This window comes from Kogia breviceps, chromosome 1 (assembly GCF_026419965.1).
Source record: "Kogia breviceps isolate mKogBre1 chromosome 1, mKogBre1 haplotype 1, whole genome shotgun sequence".
NCBI lineage: Eukaryota > Metazoa > Chordata > Mammalia > Artiodactyla > Physeteridae > Kogia > Kogia breviceps.
In genome coordinates this window covers 133,303,381-133,330,398 of record NC_081310.1, presented here as the reverse complement: position 1 = coordinate 133,330,398, position 27,018 = coordinate 133,303,381, and the positions used below count along the sequence as shown (strand labels likewise).

At 34.5% G+C, this 27,018-nt stretch overlaps 1 protein-coding gene across 4 annotated transcripts in view; it reads right to left on the bottom strand.

The window, feature by feature from the left end:
• Nucleotides 1-27,018, bottom strand: part of ADGRL4 (adhesion G protein-coupled receptor L4) — a 123,589-nt gene that overhangs the window by 17,447 nt on the left and 79,124 nt on the right. For 3 of the 4 annotated variants that reach the window (XM_059075112.2, XM_059075120.2, XM_067044020.1), the window contains 6 exons: nucleotides 26,824-26,940; nucleotides 22,992-23,197; nucleotides 17,480-17,653; nucleotides 16,058-16,261; nucleotides 13,771-13,991; nucleotides 13,575-13,641 (listed from right to left, as the gene is read on the bottom strand). In XM_059075112.2, coding sequence (XP_058931095.1) covers nucleotides 13,575-13,641; nucleotides 13,771-13,991; nucleotides 16,058-16,261; nucleotides 17,480-17,653; nucleotides 22,992-23,197; nucleotides 26,824-26,940 — 989 coding nt within the window. The remainder of the gene's footprint in view (nucleotides 1-13,574; nucleotides 13,642-13,770; nucleotides 13,992-16,057; nucleotides 16,262-17,479; nucleotides 17,654-22,991; nucleotides 23,198-26,823; nucleotides 26,941-27,018) is intronic. The other variant, XM_067044008.1, reaches the window with a different exon arrangement.

The window sequence follows — 27,018 nt, the reverse complement described above, 5'->3', positions numbered from 1 at the left end:
ACGAAGGGTAAACTGGCCTCCGTGGGTGTAAGTGAATTTCATGAGCTAATTTTTATGGCTTGTTTCAACTGCAGATGGTTATAAGCCATAGAAAGATACTGGAAAACAATGGTGAAGGAGAAAAACTATATGTAAAGAGTATTTACAACAATTGTTCGATTTAATGTGACAATGAAAACTGAATAATGAAATTTAAGATATAAGCAAGGAAAAATGTTCCCTGTATATGCTTGCTGTATAAAATGAGGATAGAGGTTAGTAACAGTTAAAAAGTTTATACAAACATATAAATCATTAAGCTGTTACTTAGCATCTGATAGAACTTTAACAATTAAATTCAAAGATGCATCTAGTTATCATCAATATAAAAGATAAAAATAGGGCTTCCCTGGTGGTGCAGTGGTTGGGAATCTGCCTGCCAATGCAGGGGACACGGGTTCAAAGCCCTGGTCTGGGAAGATCCCACATGCCGCGGAGCAACTAAGCCTGTGAGCCACAACTACTGAGCCTGCACGTCTGGAGCCTGTGCTCCGCAATGGGAGAGGCTGCGACAGTGAGAGGCCCGCGCACCGCGATGAAGAGTGGCCCCGCTCGCTGCAACTGGAGAAAGCCCTCGCACAGAAACAAAGACCCAACACAGCCAAAAATAAATAAATAAATTTATTTTTTTAAAAAAAGATAAAAATAGAAGAGGGGCATAAGACTGTTCCCCAAATTATTAAAAGTTTTACTTTTTTAACTTTTAAAGGATGTTTTTATCTTTTTATTTTATTTTATTTTTTTATTTTTTTTGCGGTACGCGAGCCTCTCTGTGGGATTTTCCCGGACCGGGGCACGAACCCGCGTCCCCTGCATTGGCAGGTGGACTCTCAACCACTGTGCCACCAGGCACCAGGGAAGCCCATGTTTCTTTTTTTTTTTTTTTTTAACAGTAACTGTATATAGAGTTGGCATTGCTATCCTCATGTACATATTAGAAATCCAGGGCATAGAAAGGACTCCATAATATGTGCTTTTTACTAATCATACTACTTTTTAAAAACTCTGATATTATTTGTCTAGGACTTCATTTTATTCAGTTAAGCCTAAAATGCCAATGAAGATAGATCTAGGTAGATAGATAGATTTAGCAATTATTCCTAAGGTGAAAAGAAATAAAGTAAAAAAAGGAACGAAATAATGCCATTTGCAGCAACATGGATGGCCCTGGAGATTATCATACTGAGTGAAGTAAGCCAGACAGAGAAAGACAAATATACAATATCGATAATATGTGGAACCTAAAAAAAAATAAAAGATACAAATGAACTTATTTACAAAACTGAAAGACACACACACACAGAAAACAAATTTATGGGAGGGGGATAAATTAGGAGGTTGGGATTAACATATACACACTACTATATATAAAATAGATAATCAACCAGGACCTACTATATAGCACAGGGAACTATACTCAATGTTTTATAACAACCTATAAAGGAAAAGAATCTGAGTATATACAAATATACATATATATATAATATATGTATAACTGAATCACTGTGCTGTACACCTGAAACACGACATTGAAAATCAACTATATTTCAATCAAAAAAGTGATATGTTATGACTGCTTCACATGTTATCTCTTCTGAGAAGTCTTCCCCAAATAACCCCATTTCCACGATGATGATTTATTTCTTTAAATTTCCTTTGGGGAAAATAATTAACATGTTTGACTAACTACTGTACTTGGTGTGTCATTTATTTATTCATCCAACAATATTACTTGAGTGAGGATAATATAGTGAGAGAAAATCCATAAGGTTTTACTCTTATAGAGCTTACAGTCTCCTGGGGGAGACAGATACAAATCAGTTATGGATCAGTCATTGAAACTAACATCCGTGTAATTATAAATGGAGCAACGTCTTCAAAAAAAAAAAAAAAAAAAAAAAAGGGCTTCTTTGTAGGCATATAACAGAAAGATTCATTATAGACCAGTGAGTCAGGGATGACTTTCCTCAGAAAGTGTTGTTTGAATTGATATCTGAAAGGAGTTAACTGGATGAAGGACTGACAGAGGAAAGCCACGAGGAGTGTTTTAGTGTGGAGGTGCTGAGATGGGCAGCTACATAGAACTTCTAAGAAACTATAAAGCAGCCAATGTTATTAAAACACAAAAGCCCATGGGAGGGTCATGAGAGATGAGGCTGATCAGCAGACAGAGGCCAGAACATGCAGTGCCTGCAAGGGACAGTGTCCACTTTATCCCCGTTTGCTGAGGCCCAGTATTTGTTACTTTTGTTGCCCAGTGTTCTGCTCAGTTTAGAATTTACTTGAGTTTTTTATTTGTTTTCATCTTATTAAGATAAGCTCAGATATGTTTGGCAAGCTCCACCTCCAGCTTCTGCCATGGCTCCTGGGGTACCGTGTGAGAATCACGTGTGTAGTGACCATTCTAACTTTCAAATGTGCCTAAATATGGAAGATAACCAGCAATATGTCACCTCTTTCCGGACCTTATCCAGATATGATGTAAGCATCACCTTTCACCCAAATACGCTCAGGAACAAGTGGCTAGGGACAGCCACCTCCTTCGTGTATTGGGGTAGTGGAAGAAGGATTCAAAATGTCTATCATTGTGAATCTATTATTATCATTCAAAATGTCTATCAGGCACGTGGTGCTCTGTTCCAAATAAGTGTTACTCTGTAGAAAAAAAATTGCTTTTGAAAATAGCTTTTTGAATAGAGCTGTTTTATAGGTCCACCAATACAGTGAAACCAATTTGAAGTATTTTTTTATTACCTACTTTTCACTTTCAAAAAGGTCCTGATTTTGATGATAAATAACCTAATAGGTCACTCTTATCCTCGGCTTTGTTAAAAGTTTTAGACTTGACCCCAAGAGCAATGTAAAGCCATGAAAGATGTAAACAGGGGGTGAAGAAATGTTCAGCTTTGCTTTTCCAAGATGTTACCTCAAGCTTACTGAAGTGTTGTCTTAGAGTTGTCTGTGTATACATGTCCACATGATACACTGTTTGGGAGCAAGGTCTCTCAGCTTATATCTCCTCAGTTTCTAGCACAGCCTTAACTGGGACTTTAATACTTGATAAAATTTTGACCTATTCTGAAACATTCAAAGTATTGTACTTATTTTTTCCCAGGTTATTTTTTCTTTTCATATTCCCTGTACTTTTATTTTGATTTAATACTACCTATACTGATAGTGTTAGTTAAAAAAAATCATATGGACTTTCCAAAGAATTCAAAAGAACAAATTATTTTTTCTAAAGAAAATAAATCTGCTAATTAGAAGTATGGAATTAAGGACAATTAAAAATGGCTGAAACACCAAATTTACCTTTCAGCTTTTTCTTGATGGGAGAAAACTGAAAAAGGAATTTGAGCAATTAGATGTCATACAGGACATTGAAAATTACTTACTGATGAATATCAATTAAAAGAACAGTAAACATCCAGACTATCTGTATTCCATATACTGATCCACAGTCTGATATAGTCAGGATTTCGGGTAGGGGTTTTTGATTAGTTGTTAGATATGCTTGGCAAGTATTTAGATAAAGCAATACAAAATGGGGAAAGAGACATCTATAGTAGACAAGATCTCCATCATTTCAGTGAAAAATAATTCATTTTGACATCTTCACTAAGTAAAACAAAGAATTGAAAGTGTATGGATAATTTTTAGAAGGAATGCAGTTGCTGCGTCTCCAACAACTCACCTTGAAACCATTTGTGGAATCTGGGAGATGGGAACAAGTTTTTCAAGGACTTAACAAAGATCTACTCCCTTCAGTCTCTTGGGCAAGGAAAGATGAAAGAATATATGACAGGGAAACAACACAGAATATAAACTTGGAAAGCATGAGCTTGCCTCTACCACTCAGTAGCTGGGTAATCCTGAGTAAATTGCTTAATCTCTATAAGCCTTAAAATAAGTTTCCACTTATTTAAAATACAGTCAAAATGGTGGCTCTTACCCAAATGAGTATGAATGAATCTCTAATGAATAAAGGCTGTGCACTAACACTGAACAGCTTGGGTTCTCTTTCTGAAGAGAAACCATCAGGAGGCATGTTTTTTTCATCAGAAGGAATTGTAAATGTTCCTTTCTTGGGAAGCCCTGAAACTAGACACAACATTTTTATATGAGAAACAGAGATCAAGACAGAGCCACGCAGATAGTCCATTCTCTCAGAATAAGTATTTTATATTTTACAGAGTACTGAAGGGGACAGAGGGACATGACACATACTTACAGGGAAGATTAAATATTTTCAGATGTGTAGAACAAGAGCTCAGCAAATGTTAACAAAGACTGAAACAAATAAGGGCTCACTCTTGCTGCAGACGAGCTTGGGTAAGGACGCTGTGTTACACTAAGAGGATGACCAAAAGTAGAAGAATGGTCAGAATATGTAGTGTGCTCTTGGCTAAGGGTAAGGAATTTTTTTTTTTTTTTTTTTTTTTTTTCTTTTGCGGTACGCGGGCCTCTCACTGCTGTGGCTTGTCCCCTTGCGGAGCACAGGCTCCGGACGCGCTGGCTCAGTGGCCATGGCTCACGGGCCCAGCCGCTCCGCGGCATGTGGGATCTTCCCGGACCGGGGCACGAACCTGTGTTCCCTGCATCGGCAGGCGGACTCTCAACCATTGCGCCACCAGGGAAGCCCAAGGTTAAGGATTTTTATGTGTTCTTACTGAGTAGTAGCTTGAAGATTTCGTCTGTTAGCTACATAAGTATGTACATAATTTGCTTTAGTTTAACCAGTTCTCAAGGAATTGGTACACTTCTTTAAAAAGCTGTAAATAGTAGAACCCCCATAGGTACTTATCAATAGATAAGTCAAGATTATAGTTACTAGATCTAGTGAAAATCTAGTAAAACATTATCTCTTATTACATGCTATTACTACCTTAATTTCGATGTATTACCGAAGCTTTTGGGAAGATTAACTGAGATGCTAAAAGGGTTTTTTAAAGATTAAAAGACTATACAAACGTAAAGTGAACAATAATTCTAATTGACTATCTTGCTCTACCAACATCCCTAGTGTTTCCCTCTCACCGTTTCATTATGTAACATCCCTAAGTGTAAAGCTGCATTTATACGAAAATAGCAGGGATGAATTTCACCTTGGCTGGTGAAATTCTAATTGAGCTGGTTATTTCTTATTGGGCTTGAGAGACCCAGGGGTTTTCTTTTTCGATATTTTTTTGGATCGATAATTTTTATGAAGTTATTCAAATTTTATGAAATTTTTTAGAACAAGTCCCAAGAAGATTATCTGTGAAGGTACCTCCGGTAAGGATATAACTCCCATGAATGGGAATACATTGAAAAATGTATTATTTATGTTAAGTTCTTTTTTAGCACCACTTTTCCCTTTTTAAAATTCCAGCTACCTGTTTCAAGAAGGTCAGAATAATATGAAAAAGTAGCTAAATGTTATAGGCTCTGAAGTTCTTATTAATACATAATATGGAGAAAAGGGTAGAATACTGAAGTGCCTTGAACCACAGAGGTCACTAAAGATGCATCTAACAAATATGATGCCATTAAATTAACACATGTAATTAAAATGTTATCCATGTAATTAAAATTGTTATCCACAATTTAAAATTTACAGTGAATAGTGTTTCTAATATAGCTTCAATGGGGTCATCTAAAGGACATTGCCCAAACTATGATTTTAGTTCTCTTCCTTATATTTATGCCATTTAAAGAAAGCTGCAAAATGCACTCCTATAAAAGATACTTAAAAACCAAGTCTACACTAGTAGCTCCCAGTCAAGAGATTTGGGAGTATTGCCCACCATGGGACATTTGGTTGTGTCCGGAGACAGTTTTGGTTGTCATACCTAGGTGGTGATGGTGGAGCTGGTGGTGATGGTAGAAGCCAGAGATGCAGCTAAACTTCCATACAGCACAGGCCCCGCAACAAAGATTTGGTCCTACATGTTAATGATGCCACTGTTGCAGAATCTTGGTCTATCATAATTCTTCCTTTCAGTTTATATATTCCGATTTAGCCATTAGACACCACAGTAGATAAAATTATCTAGTGTTGGCAAAAATGTCAGAAAACAGACATTCTTATATATTGTCAATGGAAGCATCAATTGAAGTAAATGTTTTGGAGGCAATTTGGAAATTTAAAAATCTGCCTCTACTTGCATTTGTACCTTTTTTAAAAATTGAAGTTTAGTTGACTTACAATATTACATTAGTTTCAGGTGTACAACAGTGATTTGATATTTTTATACATTATGTACCATACAAAGTTATTACAATATTATTGACTATATTCCATGTGCTGTACATTATACTTCTAAAAAGCACTTCATAACAACTTTATGTAATGGATATATGTAACTGTATTGAAATGATTCTCCTGCAGTATTATTTGTAAGAAGAAAATCAATAAGGAAGTGGTTAAATAAATTAGATCATACTCATAATATGCAGTGATAAAAAAATGGTAGAATTGTATGTTCTAACAAGGAAGGATGAATATGATACATTGCAGGTTATAAATAATTTGGGTTATTTGAATTTATAATCAAATTTCTTGCTTCCATTTATACATATGTATATGCATATTTATGTGTGCTATATATGTATTTGTGTGTGTGTGTGTGTGTGTGTGTGTGTGTATGCATAGCAAAGGTCTGGAAAGATACAAAGTAAATATTAAGCAAAAGAGTAGTCAGTCATGGAGAATATGAGTATGTTTTGAAATGTTCACTTTTTACTTTACATAGTCTTGTAATATTTGCATTTCTTTCAAGCTTGGGCAATTTGTGAAATTTTAAAAAATGTAATAAGAATACATCACATAATAATAAATATACATAGACATGGTCTGTCTTGTAAGGCTTATGTGAGGAATTCAGTTTTGAGTAGGTTTTAAGAGTTATTTCCTAGTGAAAGGGAATTAAGAGATTGTAGACATAATTTGGAACAATTAGAGGAGACCATCACAAAAAACTGAGTGGAATTCTGGGCAACCTAAAAAGACGTGGGTACGGGTTCGTGCCCCGGTCCGGGAAGATCCCACATGCTGAGGAGCTGCTGGGCCTGCATGTCTGGAGCCTGTGCTCCGCAACGGGAGAGGCCACAACAGTGAGAGGCCCATGTACCGCAAAAAAAAAAAAAAAAAAAAAAAGACGTGGGTAAAGGAGCAATATAGAAACACTGAATTATAAGAGTTGTGATTTAAATTGAAATGAAAGCTCTCATTTTTTAAAGAAAATGCCTTATTTGGACACAGCCTAATTAGTATTTTCCTCAATCCAGCAAATTAAATTCTTCAGTACTGAACATATCTATGAGAAACTTCAATTTCTACTTAAAAGTTAAATTATTTTCACAAACTCTTCTTTATATTTGTGTACTTGAATCTAATCATTTGCACAGTTTTAGTTGAAAGAATTCAGCATGAAAGATTAAAAATACTGAAGAAAAGAAATAAATTATGTAAATTATCTTCAGTTTGCAGGTTGCTTTACAAAGATTTAGAAATCTTTTTCTTGTACAGCTCAGTCTTTCAAAAGCATGGCTAGGTCTTTTCATGTATAGTTATAATCTTAACATTTTAAATGTAGTGGTTCGTAGATAGAATCAGTGGGGTCAGTGGTTCATACTTCAGAATTCTAAGAGATCCTTAATATTAATGGGTAAACACCTGAGGAAGTACTTTTATTTGATCAATGCCAAAAATGTTGCTGCTCAAATACCTAAGTAGTTAACACTTATCAGAGTAGATTGAAAGCTTGAATCTTCCTTTGAAACAACATACCTAGGGGTAGAAAAAGCCACCAGTGTGAACTAAGTCAGTGCTTATTCATTTACATATTATCTTAAAGGCATCATCATTAACTCCAAACCAGACATGCCCCAGGGCTCCATTCATAAAAACAAGCAAATATCATTTACTAGAAACTGGTTCTTACTCTATAGAAGAAATGCAAGGATTCCATGTAAGAATTAAACCCTTTGCCAGTTGTTCTATAAAAATGTCTTTTCCAAGTACAAGTCTTCCCAGATTTATTCAGAGAAAGCCGAGAAAGCAATTTTATCTCTCATTTAAAGTCAGGCATAACAAAGTCACCACTAATTATCTATTTAAATTTGAAGGCTCACTTACTTTTTATCTTTATTCTGGAAAATAAATACTATTTATTCTATTAAATTTCTGTTGCTTCCCTTTAAGACAGTTCACACTTTGTTTCATCTCAGTTAACGTTTTCCAGTGGAGTGTAGTAGAGACTTTTAACAAATTTCATGTACAAGCACGGTTATCATAATAATATCTTGCTATAATTAAACAAATGCTGTCATATCTTTACCAATATTTAAAAAATTAGGACCTATGCTTATATATATTTATATAAACATACACACACACACACACACACACACACTATATTGGCTGAACACACAGTACCTTGCATACAAAATTTTGTTGTGCAAATTATGATTTTAAAAATAGTGTTTTAACTTAATTTTTAATACAAAAGGTAAAGCTAAGAAAGCCGAAGATTGTCCTCCAAATTATTGTGTATTTTCCTTTTTTAATTTTTAAAGCATAGATGCTTTTTCTAAAAAAAAATGTTTTGTATTTACTGTATCTTTGTTATGTTGGGCTGGCATCATTATCTTCATCTTACATGTTAGGAATCCAGAACACAGAACAGTCATATAGCTTAAGAAAGATCACAGGGTGTTTCTTCTTGCTTTATTTATTACCATGGTCTTTATTAATGGATCAATTAAAATACACAGATAATTATTAAGAATTTGCTACCTTCTGTGTTCTGGGGTGATTAGTAAGAGGGCTGGTAGTTTTACAGTGTAGAGTCCACTCATGCGTAGAGAATGCATTGTGAATGTGGCTGTGTAGAAAATTCGTTTGCAACTCATTGGGTTGTGGCCCCTAAGGTCATGCAACAAGTGGCATTGATTATTGAACAAGTTATGGTCAGTGAATCAAGAGACTCACAGCTCTATGTCGGGTATTTGGATGTGGGAGATGAGTAGTGTAATACAGACAGAAAATTATCATGTGAAACAAAACAAAGCATTAAAAGCACTATTTCGAGTTTGACTCAAAATTCTATGGGAGCATGTTGAAGAAAGAGATTAGTTACATATCTGGAAAGGTTTTCATGAAGTTGTGCAGTAATTAATGATAAGATTTCAGGCAACAGAGTTTTGCACAAGGTTGTAGGATTATTGAGTGCAAAGAACCAAGAAAATATCCAAGGAACGGCAAATACTCGAAAGAGGATAAAGTTCTTAGGTGAGTTGTTTTGTGGAGATATGCAGTGTGAGAAAAGGCTGAAAATAGGCAGGGTTCAGCTAAATTACTGAGAACCTTATACACCAGCCTATGGTATTTGGACTATAGGCAATGGGGAACTATCGGCAACGGGATGAAGAAGGTAGGTCATAGACTCAACTTCATGAACATGAGTTCCAGCTCAGGTACTTACTAATTGTTCGGCAAACTGTGTAACCACTCAATGCCCCAATTTCTCCAACTTCAAAATAAAATAAACCACACATACTCACACACACACACACACACACACACACACACACACATTTTTAAGTTGTTGAAGGATTAAACTAAATGTGCTAACATACGGAGAATGTTTAGCTTAGTACCAGGAATATACAAAAGCTTAATATTAATGTTCTTATTTTTCTTATTAATTGTTCCCATTATGTGAGCTGAGTTTGGGGCAGTTTATTCTGGATAGATTAAAATGAAATGGTACAGAATGGCAGCAGAAAGACAGATTAGAAGGCAACTGAAAAAGTGGCAAGTTAAAATGAAAAGGTGAGCTTTAGATTAAGACAGAACTAGTTTAAAGTTCTAGCCTCATTATTTATTTGTAGATTTCAGTGCCTTGGGCCAATCACTTAACATTTTGAATCAAATTCTATTTTTCATTAACTATAAAATGGGATGATGACAATGTAGGTGATTTAAGGAGATTGAGTATTGAAGTATTAGCTGTCTGTTTTTGTAAAATTAGTAGCTGCTCAACAAACTGTAAATTTAAAAAAATTCCTATTATTTTTATTAATACAATAATCTTAGTAAGGAGTAACAATGACTCGAAGGGATAACAAAGGCCTGACTGTGAAAGTAGAGAAGAAATGGATAAATTTATGGAGGTAAAAATTTGGTAAACAGTTAATGACATGTAGACTAGGGAGTGATGAGTCGATGAAAAGATGATTCTTGAATATTCTTAATAAAAGACAGATGATGATAATTTTGTGATTTCTGGTACTGCCTTATTTACAATAGCAACTATTTGTCTGTGCCCTTTGTTTTCCTTCAAAAGGAATCTGGCACGCTTACAGGGCTGCTTGGGAGACACTTAAGTTCACACTAAGAATCCACTGTATGGAACGTATACTCTTGCTTCTCTCCCCATCCACAAACGAGTTCCTCATCTCCATGATGACTTCCTCTTCCACATCTCACTGGTATCACTTATATTTTATTGTATGATATTCTTTGTCATTTGTTTCATCTTGCTTTCTCCTCATTGATACTATAGTGAGCAGGGGGTAATTCTTATATTTCCTTTGTCCTCCCATCATTCCCAGACCACCCAATTACCATGGTGACCTTAATGATATGGATTGACATCCTTTCCTACCAGAATATCCCCAAACATAGGATGACAATTTTCAATTCAGTAAATTTGTAAAGATGACTGTTGGGGTAGCATGGTTGATTCTAGGATATGTTCCTTCATTGGTAAAGCTCAGCTTCTCTGCTGCTGGGGGCTGGAAGGGTCTGATCAGCTCTTGTGGATGGAGAGAGCTTCATGACATCACTTTGGTTTAGGTTGGTTCTTATTACTGCCGGTAATCTTGACTTATGTGATGGTTTACACGTAGATGGTATATGTGATTTTTTTTAGTGTTTATAGTGTTTCATTTCCATCTTGGCCCCTTCCATTTTTCAGAGAGGTCCAGCCACACCACCATTCAACATCACCTGTGCTCAGCCTATTTTCTTGCTGTGTATAACTTCACTTGACCTGACAACCTTCTGGGCAGCGCGATAACTTTTCTTCCCCTCTCTAACTTTTCTGTGCTTATAGGATAGCTGAAGCCTTTGTGTGTTCACCCTGTCATTTTATTCCCAGGCACACTCTATAATAATCCTTTTCCTCCCTGCTGTCAAGGGGATAGTCCAATAAGCATGCAGCCTGCAGGAAACTAAAAGCAAGTCTAGGCTCTATGTTCACACTTGACCCAAAGTCAGGGGACATATGTCAAGCTGTCATAAAAATTGTTCATATGTTGCTCTTGTATATCAAGGAGACATGAAAATTCCACAGTCACATCAATCCGGGATCAAGATGAGAGTTTTACTATTTCTGATTCCATTCTCTACAGACCTTTTGGAGTACTCCTCCACAACTTGTCTTCATGGAGATGGGAGAGTACTTTTTTTTCCCCACTGGCAGGGTAAGGAAAAGCTTTTCATAGAGAACAATGCACTCCCTCAAAGGCCAAGGACTCCTAACTCCTCTGAGACACAACCCTCTCAGCCCCCACTCTTTAGTCCCCTTACTGGGCTACAGCTGGTCCTACTGTCTCTTTGAAAGACCCATGGGAAGTGTCAGGTCCAAACCATTGGTGGCTCTTTTTCAAATGTCTGGATGCTCAATATTTCTTTTACTTTATCTTTGAATGCAATACTATTCTGGGACAACAGGAAAACTTTTACTTAATGTTGTATCATACAGCTGAATAATAATAATAATAATAATAATAATTATTATTATTATTATATGCCAGCATTAGCACAGAAAGCCAGAGATCACTAAAGTAAAGGAATTCACTTCCATTCAATAATTAAAGAATTTCTGATATTTTCAAAGATATAAAAAAGATAAACAGTATTCAGTTTTAGACTCAACCGAAAGGCCTTATCCATTTCTTAAGTAGCCTGACCCTCTAGTTAAATGGAATGATTATCATACAGAAACCGTATGGAAGATATATTGGTTCATTAATTTCAGACTAGGACAGTGTGACATTGTTCATTTAGGCTTCTAGGAAAGTTTACAGGACTCATTTTTAGATAAGCCCATCTAAAGTCTGTCCATCTTACTGTAAGATAATCCAAAGTTATATTTTCCCTTATAGAAGCAAAAGTAAAAAAAAGAATAATTTCAGGGAACACTTTCTATTTCTTACTTTCGAGAAACATGTTCCTATTTTTCCTGTTTTCAGGAACTTTCTAGCCCACTACTTTCCTCTAAACTCTAAGAATCACTGATCCAAAGAACTTTTACTTATACAAAACAATATGAGAGATGGTCCACTCTGTAGAGAAGGAATCAGTAAAATTAGAAAATTTAGACAGTGCTTTCACACAAAATACTCATATCAGGGTAACGCATGAAAACATATGGATGGGACACATTCAGCCTCTATTCTCATGTGGGTTGAAAATTTTGGAATTGTAAATAAACTAACTCTGAAACTGTTTTAGCTGAAATCTTGCCAATGTTTTCTTTTTATATTACTAGATTCACTGTGAGAATTATAAACAATTTTCTGTGATGATTAGGAAATATAGTTACTGAATGCACTTTATTTCACCCACACCATTAAAAAGTAAACCTTGAAGAAAATTCTCTGCTTTGCATTTCAAGTCTTTCTCCATTTAGCAGCTTCCTCACACCCATAAAAACACATGGGGAGAGAATGAGAGGAAAACAATTCAAAAAAGATAGCTAGCTTATGGTCAAAACATATGGGACAAAGTTGTCCAAAATATTGTCACAACTCCTCCATTGACAATTCACTCTATTGTAGAGCCTTGTCAGACCTCCCAGATTCATTGACAGACTATTATATTCAGAGAGGCTTTGAAAACTTACGGCACTTAGAAATGCTCTGGAGACATATAAAAATGTCTTTATTTAGAATGGAACATATAACACCTGCCAAATTTGTAGGTTTGAAACCACTTCCAATAAGAATTAAAAGGCCCTCTTCCCAGATGAAATAGGGCTATCAATATATGACTTGCCTGCTCATGGGAAATAGTGGGTTCTTGTCTCTGATGTCGCAATTTAGTTTAAAATCACTTTCGTGATGACAGGGTACATAAGGATGATAAAACTATAAAGATGACAGTCTAATCTTCAAAGTTCACTGATCATTGATAAAAGATTAAATAACGTAAACATCTGAAATGCCAGATTATCAGCTGGTTGGCACACTCTCAGTATTGAAGTATGCTGAGATACTACTGATAAGTGAAAAATGCTTTTTCTACATGTAACGCAAAAATACATCCTCCCAAGAGGGGCAAATGACTTATAATAGCTTTGAGTTTAAAATGTATATTTTTTTCTCAACAGTGATGCAATATATGTACAGTATTAATAAATGATTTATTGTAAAGTGCTCAAAATTATTTTTCCCCTCAGAGTAATGCCTGATTTTTGAGAATTTTAAGCACCTTTATATTGTAACTTTTTTTGAATTCTAGCCGCAATTTTATATATACTTACAAGAATGATTAGACATGCTGGCCCTATGAAACTCCAAATAAAGTTGTTTTCTGTGCTAAGCCAACATCTGAAAAGTAAATAAGAGATAAAATCTATATATATGCTTGTATGTACTTCAACAAAGCAAAATTTTCAGTGATATACAAAGCTTATTCAGAATTGCATTCCAAATATTTATGAGATCATCTTAACTTACACTTTGGTGGTGCCATAATACCTATATCCTAATGATGCTGAAAATCCAACTACCACAGCTGGGCTGAGATAGCCAAAGATATAAAAATTCTTGTGCAAAAATCCCTTGTTGTAGATGACTCCTACAACAATGAGATAGAGGTGGATGCCTTCAATGCACATCCATGCAAAGGCAGCTAAAAAGAAGTAATGCAGCAGCCCGGCAATGATGGAACAGAAGAGCTAGAAAGCAAAGAAAGAAACCATAAGCAATGTTTACTTTAACATTATTGTAACATAAAATCTTGACTTTATCCATAAATTATGCCATTTTATATAATGCTTGGTCACATTAAAATATCCTTGTCAAGTGTCAGTTTTTTAAACTGTACCATTTCCAAATAATTTAAAAGAACTGTGCTTCATCAATGTGAAACATTCACCAGTCCTGTAATAGAACTAAGTTGCTATTCTTGTCCAGAGATTTATTTTTTATACACTTATATTATGTGATAAATTGTGGATTAGTCACATGATTATCTCACAGTGACTGTTATGATTTGAGTTGATTTCTGTTTTGGAGCTGCCTTTACTTTCCTTTATTTTAATCATGCTCAAAGAATGAAAATTACTGCTAATATTATGTTAAACAAAACATCATAAATAATTAAGAGAAGGCACTGAAAAAACAGACAAATGATGATATATTTGACAAAAATATCCATTATATGATCACTTGAAGTTATAAGATTATCAGGTAAATTTGAGATGGATTTCAGTTAAATATTATTTATTAGTATTGACTTCACACTTAGAACTAGATTTAGGCTTATAAGAAATAACAGAAAATGAAATAGTTATACACTTCTGTAGTAACAGAACTAACACAATCTATTACTGGTGAGATAACATAATAACATTTACATACTTATTGCACTTAATAAAATAGAGTATAATTCAAATATAATGAGATTACCTACTAAAATACATCTGAGAGTACTATATAAGTTTGGGGATGGTGATTAAAATTTGGGAACCACTTCAGTGAGGAAGTGAGATTTGAAATATGGCTTTAAAATGGGAAGAATTTGATAGGTGAAATAGAATTGAAAATAAACACTGGTGAAATAGAATTGAAAATAAACACTGTAAGGAATAGTTTTGTGGTGAGGATGATGGTGGGGTGAAGCTGAAGGAGGAACTGGGCATTGGAGGATAGTGGGAGTTACACAGAATTGACAGGTGTTATAAATACCACTGCAAAACAAACAAACAAACAAAAACATACAGAGTTTACAGTCTCCTGTAGGCTATTTAAAATATGTGCTTTGTGGCATCTACTTCAGAAGAAAACCTTGATAACTGATGGTTAGTCTCAGTACTTGAAAGACGACTAATAAGAATGGAAATATGGAGGCTTTTGTGGCCATGTTGATGCACTTCTCTGGTCTCCAGCTGCAGGGCGGACAGCAGCTGCTATACAGGAAAGCAAGCCACTGATGTGCTCACATTTCCTGATGGCTGCTGACAGCCATTGACTGAGCACAGCAAGACATTCCTGTTCTTGAGAGACCTGCCATGTGACTTTGGCTGAGGGTCTTCTCAAAGGACTCCTTGACAGGCAAACTGGGCTTAGAACTGCACTGCTGTGTAAGGTGCTTCTACTCACTCATCCTTTCACCTTTCTTTCCTTTCACTCAGGCTCAGGCCTGCATCTTGGTCTCATGGCTCTCCAAGACTCTCTCTTCCCGTTTTCTCTCACGGCCATTTTGCTTAATAAATTTATTGCTTGTTTTATCTCACTTTAGTGTCTGCTTCGAGGATGACCCAGACTAGCTCAAGATGGGAACTATTTGATAAGGCTCTAGATCAATAATGGTGGAAAATGGTTAGAAAAGTGCATTTACTAGGTTGAGCTAATTCATCATATTTCAACCTATGAACCTTAGCCACTTTTGTGTTCCGTCCCTGTCTTGAGATAAACATTTTTTCCAACTCTCTCCTCTCTGTTTTTAACGCCCATGTAAAAACCAACCAAAACGAAACAAAAAACAAAATAAGGTTATTTCTTCAGTTTGTTGACAAGTTTTTGCAGTTCATCATAATGAGGGCCACCGTGGTTAATGGAATTACTAAGCAAGTTGCTCAGATATGTTAGCATTCTCAAACTTAGAAACACCTTAAGAACAAAGTATATCGTGTGTTTGCCCCATTAAGCCCTTAATTCCAATTCATGTTTCTATGACATACATATTTAGGAAAGTAAAAATTTAGAAAATAAAAATAGAAAGTAAGGGAGATCTACATACCTTATTAGTATTTGTATTGATCCCAACGAGAAAAACAAGTTCAGCAAGGAATAGGCTACAGCAGAGATTTTTGTGAATTGTTGTCCTGGTGCTTTGAATTTCACTGAAGAACCAGAAGGTAAAAATGCATATGGCAAGGCAAATCAGTGAAATAATTATTCCTAGTTGAGTGATCCTGGTAAGAATATTATAATCTTTAATACCCTAAGGGAAAATAATAATACAACTGTTAAAAGAATAACACAGTAGCTCGTCAAAGGAACTACAACATATAATGAACTTTCCTTTTTGGTGAAACATTAAACTGTTCATAAAATGTAAAAATACAAATGTGCATTTAGATGAGAAAATTTTGTACTTTTGAAAATGTTCAACATTCAGAAAATCTGATATAAATCACGTAGCACTTTAACAGTTCTGTAATTAGTGACTTTTTTCCCTAAGCAGAGTATATATTAGTATATGGTTTAACAATGTTATCACTATCAGTTTCTTGATATTAGAAAGGCAATTCATTATTGTCATGTGAAAATGGTTAATTAAAGCAGCTTTATCAGTGGTAAGAACAAGTAATTTCTATGCAGTAATTCATTTAAACACATTAAACAAAGGTATCAGAAATGCTGCATATATAGAATAACAAAGCAGTATAGTTGCGAGACTGAAATGGGAAAGGATGGTTTCACTCTAACCAGATGGTTTTAAGAGGCATCTTTGTTTATTTAACATTCAGAAAAAAAATCATCTTTGTCACTGACATTAGAGTTAGGCAGATTTATTTAGTCATGATATGTATTTGATGGATTTTAAGTATTGTATGGAAATGAGCCTGTAATCTAAAGATTCCAATACAGGGATATAAAATAAAAACCTATATAATGTAAAAGCAAGATATTACTGATGTAAAATACATATTATGAAGCTATTCACCTTAGAAAGATTTTTCATGTTTAAAAATCTTGCGGGGTTCTGCATTATTAAAACATGGTATTTGTTATGAATGTGCTAATACTTATTGACCAGGTATCAAATATTTTTAATGAATTTGTCATCAGTAAAAATAAACTTTCAATACAAAGGCAAAAGCCCTTAATGTCCATGATACTTTAAAACGTATAAATGGTCCTTAAAAGCCACATTAACAACTAAGAGTCAATGGATAGATATTTAATATACAATCTACTAGATATTATAGATTAGGTAAGTCTTACAGTAAAAATAACCAAAGATCCAAACTAGATAGGTCATAGAAGGCAGGTAAGAAAAGAAAGACTAAATAAAAGGTAATGTTGAGATTGTATCAGTAAATTAAATATGCTATTTACACCCAAAGAAAACATATAAAAATTAAATATTCTCTTGAATGACATAAAGAAGAAGGAAAAAACAGATTTGTAAATATGAATTGGAAAATTGGCTTACAATAGAAGAACCAGAAGACATCAAAATTGCAAAATGTGTCAGGTGGTTACAGCGGCATGAGGTGTGGGTCTCATTCGAGTATGTCAGCTCACAGCCCTCCGAAGACCAGCTGCCATTCATGGTGTCAGGTAAGTAGTTCCAAAATGCACATTGACTCCTGTACTTATCTGTGGTCTGAAAAAGAGACATTTTACTGATGGGAAAAAGAGAAAAAGTTACACATACGACATTGTTTTGATTATATTTAAAATACCATTTTGCATAGCAATATAATTAAAACCATGCCTACCTAAAAAGTAAAGCATAAAATCAATGCTAATAAGTGAATGTTACTGTTGTGTGAAAAAATTGAAGTTTATACTGCAACCATGCTATATTTTATCAATCCTATGTCACGAATTTGTGAGAATTATTGTCAATTGAGATCATGTATGTCATTTAGAATGGTGCATGACATATTTCATTATCTTCGATAAATGTTTATTGAATATGCACTAGATATTAGTCATCGATCCAGGTGCTAAAAATATAACACTGAACAAAACAAAAATAGTGTTTGCATTATTGACCTTACATTCTAATGAGGAGAGAAGAAATTATTAAACAAAATAAATAAGCCAGGGAAAGGAGAACAGAGGTAATCTGAGGAGGCTTTTCCTAGGAAATGACATTTAAGCAAATATTTCAATTAAGTGAGAGTGTGAGCCCTAAAGACTTGGGAACAGAGGGTTCCGAACAGTTTGAATGGAAAATGGAAAAGCTCTGAAGTGAGAATCAATGAAGATCTTCCAGAAACATCTAGAAGCCAGTGCAGTTCAAGTAATGAATGAGGTAAAGAGTAGTGAGTGTAAGATCAGAGATAGACAGGGCCTGATCAAATAGACTACAGGAAGGTTGTTCAATAAATAGCAGAGTTCTCCTTATCATATATTAATATTAACTAATCATAACACAACACCTAATGCACTGTAAGTTTTAATAAGTTATTCATAGAATGCTGTATACCTATGCTTGTGTCTTGTAGAAATAAAAACTGTTTACAATTATATAACAATTTATAGTTAACTAGGTACTTTCTTACCTACTTTGTTTAATTTGATCCTCAAAAGAGCCCTGTGAGTGGGTATTGTGTTGAGAGACCAAGAGATGTCAAAAAATATATGCAAGACTAATCATTGATAAGTGGAGTAAAACAGAGCCAAACGCAAATCTTCAGACAACTATTCATTAAAGAAAATATTAGTTGAGTATCAAATATAGGCATTGTGCTAAGAGCCAGGGCTTCTTAGTTGAAAAGATAAAGCATCTGCCCTCAAGGATGACAGAAGCCCAGATGATTTTAATACAATTAGACAGTTGCTTTAATGGCCTATATGGAAAATCCAACACTTAGATCAATGGTTGGAGCACTGGCCAATTTGATTGGAGTAAGTCTAGGAAGACAGTGATTGAACTAAAATTGGAGAGATGACAAGAAATTTTTCAAAGAGGTCAAGTTATGTGAAGAAAATTGAAACTCTACATCCAGTTCCCCCAAAACTGCCAGAAAAATACCCAATCCCACTCTTGTTAAAAAACAAACAGATAAGCTAGAGGAGCCAGAAGGACTCTAGAATTGAGGAACTAGAGTCAGCTGAGAGTGCATCATTCAAAAAACAGGGGTTAAGTGAGGGTCTGTCTACATGCTGAGCACCCACCATTGCCCACCACTTTCTTTTTTTCCTCCTAATCCTTGCAGTGAGCTTCTGTCTTTAGGCATGAGACTAAAAGTTTTCTGAGAAACTAAAGGCCGAAGAGAAATGACTTTTAGGTAGTGATCTTCCAGTGCAATGGCCAAAACTAGCCTGATGATAACTCTCTAGGGAGGCACACCACTGCCACAAGCCACCTGAACACACAATCATCTTTCAAATGTCTCATTATTAGATATGGATGGATGGCCATGACCACCAGACCTCCGAGGACACACTCTACCATGAAAGATAAAGAACAAAAAGCCAACAAGCCAAACAGAGGAAATCATGAGCAACATAATGTAGGGAGTAGAACACAGGTTTTTTAAAAATATAAATACTACCACAGAGAAATACTGCACCCATGAAACAAAAGTAGACTTAAAAAAATAAGGGTGTTCAGTTATAATTAAGTATAAAGTAGAAATAAAATATGTTAGCAGGAAAAGAAAAATGTAAAATGTAAAGGAAAACTTAAAATGAAAAAAAAAAAGACCTTAGAGGCTCAGCTGGGGAGTCCAATATTTACATAAAAATAACAAGAGAAGAGACCAGAGATACTGGAGAGGAAGAAATTAGCAAACAAATAATAATAGAAAATTCCCTAAAACTGAAGACCATACATTTTCAGACTGAACCGACTCACATAAATGCCTAGTACAATTAATAAAGAAAGATCCACACCAAGGTTCATCTTTGATTGAATCCTGAGAATAAAGATAAGATCTCAAAAGTCTGAGAGAGACAGATCACTTGCAAAAGTGCAAATTTTAAGTAAAATATTAATTGAATGCAACTTCCCCAGTTTAACCTGGAAAGCTAGAAAAAAAAATAAGCAAGGTCTAGAAAATTCTGAAGAAAAAATTATTCACAATTTATAACTCTATACCATGGAATTTATCTAAGTGTATGGATAAGATAGAAATATAGTATATACTTAGCTAAAAAGGTAATGCAAGAGCTCAAAAACTTGACTTTCTGGGCAACTTTCTCAAGAGTCACTGGAGAATACACCACCAAAATATAGAGATAAACCAAGGAAGAGGAATCATTGGTTCAAGGAAACATTGAATCTGACACAGTAGAGAGGAGAGTTGCATGCCCAGGATGACGGTGACAGAGATGTCCAGGCTGATAGCTATACAGAAGGCAAAGGGTAGACCATCCAGACAGGATCAAGTTCACAGAGGCCTAAAAAGGATGTCTCCAGAACATTAATTTAGCTGATAATCTTATGTATTTGAATGTTTTATAAGGAGATTTATAGTACTGTCAGAAATTTTGGGAACTAATTAGTAATGGATAAATAGAAATCTAAGCAAGCTAAATTAAAGGAATTTACTAACACCAGGAAAATGGTTCAGCCTCATTATTCAGCTGTGTATAACACATTGAAAATTGATTTAACCCAAAATTTGATGAAGCATGGGAAGATGAATAGTTGGAGGAGTGTGTGGATCACAGGGGAAATAACAAATAAGAAATAAGAAAATTAAATCCACATTTTCTATAGATGAAGGCAATAGGTCATACCTATTTTTTAAAAGCTTAAAAACATAAGAGGAGTTATTAAGTTTGGGGTGAAGGAGATAGAGGGTCAATGGAAAATGCTTTCCCATTTTGTAGGAAGCCAGAAACTTCAGCCTATTTGTTAGCTGAGACACTGGGACCAATGTGGAGAGAGATCCAGGAAAGTTGAGGTAATGGACAAAGATTAATTTCTTGGGAGGTAGGTGGGGGAGGGATTCGGAGAATAGCATTGGGTAGGAGAGTATCTTAGCTGCAGAAGAATGGATTCTGGAGAAAGACTGTGGGTATGAAACTTTGTTCTACCAGTTGTTGCTGAGTGACCACAGGCAAGGCATTTAATCTTTCAGAGTCTCAGTTTCCTCATCTGTGAAATGGAGATAACAGTACATACCTCATAGGGTTCTTGTGAGAATTAAAGTAAATAACTTAGAACAAAGCGTGTTTCCATATAAGCATTATTAAAGTATTGGTTGCTATAATTATTATCATTATTATTATCTATTATTATAACAACTATAATTAATATTCCTCTAAAGTAATGAAGTATATGCTAGTTGGTGAAGTTGCAATTATCAGGGAATCAGGAAGTGGAAGGTGTTATATATGAAATAACTTCAATTTTCCTAGAGAATAAAATGGGATCCAAATTTTATTCTCAGAGGGAAGCAATGGATTGGGTAAATGTATTGTCAGAGGAAAGAGATGAAATTTCTGAGTGGTCATTACTTTGAATGGGAAAACAATTTGAACAGAGAAGAAGATTAAGGACAATCAAGTTTTCTCATTAACTATGGTGAAGAACTCTTGTGTAAATGTGTGCTTCGTTTTGTTGCTGTGTCAAACAGAGATGGGCGAAGTGGGTTGCCCTTGGCACCTCTTCAGCTGCCAAAACATTCCACTGATAAAAACTGTAGAAAAACCATGAGACCAAGTAAAAGAACAACGTTTGTTTTCTATAATCAAAAGGTCATTTGCATTTAGCATCTGAAAATATCTAAATTTAGTTTCCATTCTTAAAACATTTCACACCTTTTTCCCTCAACAGAATGCCCACCATTGTTTAGGTTTGAGCTACTATTTACTTGCATTTTCTATACATTTAGTTTCTCTCTACATCAGATGTCTGTCTTTGCAGTGACACATTTGTACTGTATGGAAGCATATAGAGTGGCCCCTCGATATTCACAGGGGATTGATTCCAGGACCCCTGTGCATTCCGAAATCCACGGATACTCAAGTTACTTTCGTAAAATGGAGTAGTATTTGCATATAACCTATGCACATCCTCCTGTATACTTTAAATCATCTCTAGATTACTTATAAAACTCAATACAATGTAAATGCTATGTAAATAGTTGACAGGTTGCAGTAAATTCAAGTTTTGCTTTTTGGAACTTTCTGGAATTTTTTCCCTTGAATATTTTCCATTTGTGTTTGGTTGAATTCATGGATGTGGAACCTGTGGATACGGAGGGCTGACTATATGTTCTTTTAATCCCCTGTTTCCCATAAACATGCAAATACAATTGCCCAGCTTCAAGGTTCTCCAAATAGAGTTTCTGAGGCAATTTAATCATGTACTAAGATTGAAATTCAATTGAAAGCCCAATAAACCATTAACTGTAAAAATGCAGCAAACAATATGATTTTGAGTTTCCCCTTCACTTTTAGGTCTATAAAACCCCTAAATACTTAGTTATTTCTAATCATTTTTTTATTGTATAGTTTTAACTATACATGGGTTTGAAAAACGATTTAGAATAACAATAAAAGAGTAAAGTGGTCTCAGATGATTTCTTTATGAAATATTATGAACTTCTCTATGATTTTATTTTAATCAGCACCCAAATCCCTGCAAGTATTATTTTATATGACAATTAACCAAACACCTCCCTCATTATACAAGTAACATTTATCTCTTTAATACTTTTTTATAACTTCTTCCTTGAAGGGCCGGAGACTTCCAAAATGAACAATGCACTTAAAAATAAAACTAAAATGTAGCTTAATTTCAGAGAATCAAATACATAAAATTCTTTGGTATTTATTATAAAATTTAAAGAGCACTGAAAATACAAAAATATTTTATAGAAAAATTAGTTGAAACCACTTTACTCTTTTATGTCAATTTTGAATTTGCATTTTTAAACTCAAGAACTCACATACAATTAAAGTGACACTACAAAAACATGTTCATTTCTCTGAATGCTTCACAATTATTATGAATAGTCAACAGAAACACAACTTACCTTTATGTGATTTAATGTAAACGTTATTTTTTCAAGTTCATACAATGTGGGTGGATTTGAGCTAATTGAGACTGAAATTACTGAAGAGATGACTCTTCCCTCCTCTTCAGCTTTATCATAACTTTGAGGTTCCAATAAGATGTTGTCGGACGATGAAAATAGAGGACCAATACTCTTATAATATAAAAATGCAACTGCAACACTGCCTGTCAACCAAATAAGCGTATTTGGTGAAATTCTTAAAATAAACATAAAAATTGACCAAAGGGAGTCATACAAATTCCCAGATACCGAAATGTGGGTCATAATATATCTATGCTTACATCATCGAACCATATTAAGACATATTCTCTGACCTCTGTGACTCTGAAACTGATTGTGGACTGTAGCATTCCCTTGGCACAGACTACATCTAGGAGAAAAATAGTCCTTGATAAATTTACTTCCAAATGCTGACTAAGAACCAAGTAGTAAAGTATATTCACTTGAAAAATAAAATTTTGACTTACTACTTTGCTGGGCAAATATATGAATTTGAAAGATATTGGGAGAAAATTATCACAGATTTACAGTATTAAGAAAGTTTAGAATTGAAAGAGTTGTGAGATGCCACTGAGTTCAACCTCACGCCCACTGAAATGCTTCCTCTTTAAATTCATGACATATAGTTATGCTGACACAGCATAGGGAATTTATTGCCTTTCGAGGCAGCCATTTATCCGAACCCCTGACACTCCTCAAATGCAGCACATCAGCACATAACCAGATACTAGAAATGTTACCTGATCTGTACAGACTATCACATGACTATTTTTCCCTTAGCCTGGACACTACACCTATTTTCACGGATCTCAAATTGCCTTGGCTTTTGAGATCATTATCAGCTCATTATCACTGATATTAAGTGTGTGAACAACTCAACATCGTGACAACTATTATCTTTTAAAATTCCTGTTGTCACTTAGGTCACATTCCTTCTCTGTTGTACAGAATTATGGACAGTAAATTGAGGAATTTATATTCAGAATTTACTCTTGGAATTAGAAGTTCTGGTTTTAGTCATTTCTCCTACTTGTGAGTCCCTGGGTAAACTTGAGTTTTCTCATGTATAACATGATGGTAGTGATATTTCCTCTGGCTATTTACTAGGATAAGGTGGAGAACAAATGAAATTATATGAGAGAGTCTTCTGTAAAATTTAAGGTGCTATATTAATATGATTATTGTTATACTTATTAACTAGAAATGTTATATGTTTGCTTTAGATACTTAGACAAATTAGGAAGAACTCTATCATATTCATTTTCCCTCAAATTTGTGACACCAGCAAATAATTTGAAAAGCATAAATTAATCAAAATCATTAATACAAATGTTGATAATGTCATCAAAAACAAAGGTCTGTGATATAATGCTGGAACCCTGCACATCACAATATCACACGAATAACTAATATTCTTTGGATATGGTTATGTGAGCTAGAAGTTGCAAAAATGTGTCACTATTCACGTTTTCTATCTTAGTATAAAAAGGCACCCCAAGATACGCTAAGATTGTTGCTGAAATTCAGATACATTACATATTTTCCTAAATTGCCAGCCCAGAAAACTTATATCAAAAAAATAATGTTAGTATAACATGGTTGGGCTAATGAAATTGTGATGGCTCCAGATGATGACTAGCCCAGCATTTGCTATGGACAGATCAGGAACAGAAGCAGAACCTGGAAACCTCTTAGGGGAACTTGACCTAGTCCAGCTGATGAACCAGTTCATGCAACAGCAACTTCTCAGAGGTTGTAGTAGTGGGTGGTCCAAAATCAAATGAAGCACCAAAGAGATAACATGGATTTAAAAATCTATTAATCACTCTGATACTTTCTAAAGGAAAATATTTATTTAACATCAATTTTTGACTTTGGGTAAAAGGAGACTCATGCCACGTAGAATGATCCAAAATCCCTTTTTAATCTTTTTCTGAATATTGATCCAGTATTTGTTCATTCTTTTTTTAAAAATCATTTGGAATCTATTTTAATTCCCATGACTTCTTACTAATTCTAGGCCTGATCTAGCTTTTAACTTTCATATCAGATCTGTACCTATTTTCAGTAAACTAGGGGTTCATTCACTAATGATAGGCACTAAAATTCAGTATATAAAAAGATTAAAAATCCATCTGTGCCACCCTTATTTTCCTCCTAATGACACTATGCAGCTTTTAAGTAATGAATGTTTTTATTAAGGAAGTTTGTCAATAAATGAATAATCACACATAGGCATCATTGAGTGGGTTTGATCAGTTTCTTACACTTGTCCTTATTTTGAAGATTCAACCTTGAGGAAAATAAATTTTCTCCCTCTGCTCTCTTGAGAGCTGATATTACTGTCCCTTTCAAATGTCAGCGTTTGCTTGCATGATTATGAAATGTAACAAAAGTACCATACACTTAGACAGGATCTCTTTGAGATGTTAATTTCATGACAATTTCATCATCTGTCACTATGATAAGTATTTTCAATGTCTTTATTCTCAACTTCCAAATACTACTCAAATTGTCTTTGAAAATACAACAGTTTAACACATTCTTTGGACTTGCTCCTAGATATTACGTGTGTGCTTGGCTAATTAGAATATGATGTAATGGGGTAAGAGCCATGGGTTCAATGGCAGTATGGCTTAGTTATTTTTGCTTTTTTTGGCCATCTGTTTCTTACTTTTGAATAAAAAGTGACAAGAAAAAATGGAAAGGATAATATCAATGGATTAGAAAAAAAATTCCCACATTAGTGCTGTAAAAATTTTTTTAAAAAGATGGTCTTCTAAGAATGAATGTGCAACAAGCTTTTAAACAGTAAAGACAACATATTTTTTAATGAAGTGATGTCTGTAAAAGTGACATGTGTGTTATTGTATATATTTTCTGTTTGTACGTATGACCACCCACAATGCTTTGAGAAAATATTAGTATTCATGTTTTATAGGTAATATATTTTGACCTATATGTGAACAGCAACAATTCTATTATCAGCAGAGATTTTTTTTTTTCTAAGTTCATTGCACTAGGAGAGCAGATAAATGGTTAAATTAAAATATTGCCTGTGGTTAGGTGACAAGGGAAAGTTGGTCAGGGCTGATTTATTTGTTACCTCATTCTCTTCAAGTCTTAGTTCTGTATTGTCTGTTGATGTACATAGAGACAAACCCATTAGCTTCTTGTGCCTTAGTTCCATTATCCATAAAATGAGGACAATTGGTTAGATAATCGTAAAGTCACTTGCTAGTACTAGCGTTCTCGGGTCCCATTTCTTAGGAAATCCTGCCTTTAGTTTAGTTGAAGAGTCTAGTGTACAAAAACTAAGAAATGAGTGGAAGAGAAATCCACACATAATAACTTTCTACCTTTTTGAACACTACCTCTATTCATCTTGCTCATACAATCCCAAATTCAGTCTCACAATGAGGAATATGAAGGATTACTGAAGAAGAAATATTAGAAGAACTCTATAAAAATTATAGCATCTGACTGCTGCAAAATGAGGAATAAAATCACAGTTCCTTTGTATATATCCACTGGGATCTTAACATTATTAGACAACTACAGAGTTGGAGGATCAAGGACAAGAAGGATCTAGGTATCATCAGCTAAAACTCTACCCAGGTATTTTTATCATAATGAAAATCTGAAATATAAATACGGAAATTCTGTGTATAAACATAAAATATTTTTCTATAGAAAACCACACACATTATATGCACATATGATACAATCAAATGTATGGTATTTATTGCAAAACATTGAAATATTGTATATAAGATTGTCAAAGTCCTACCATTTGAATCATATGCAGCTTTTCTATTTGGAAATATCTTTATATTATCTCCATCCATATTCATATGGGGATGAATATGTTTCATGTGATATGAATCAAAAAAGAAAGCTTTGAGAGCTGAAACAAAATCATGAAAATAATAAATTCTCTGAAATTAGTTTAATCAATATATTTATTTAGTTAGAGACAATTTCA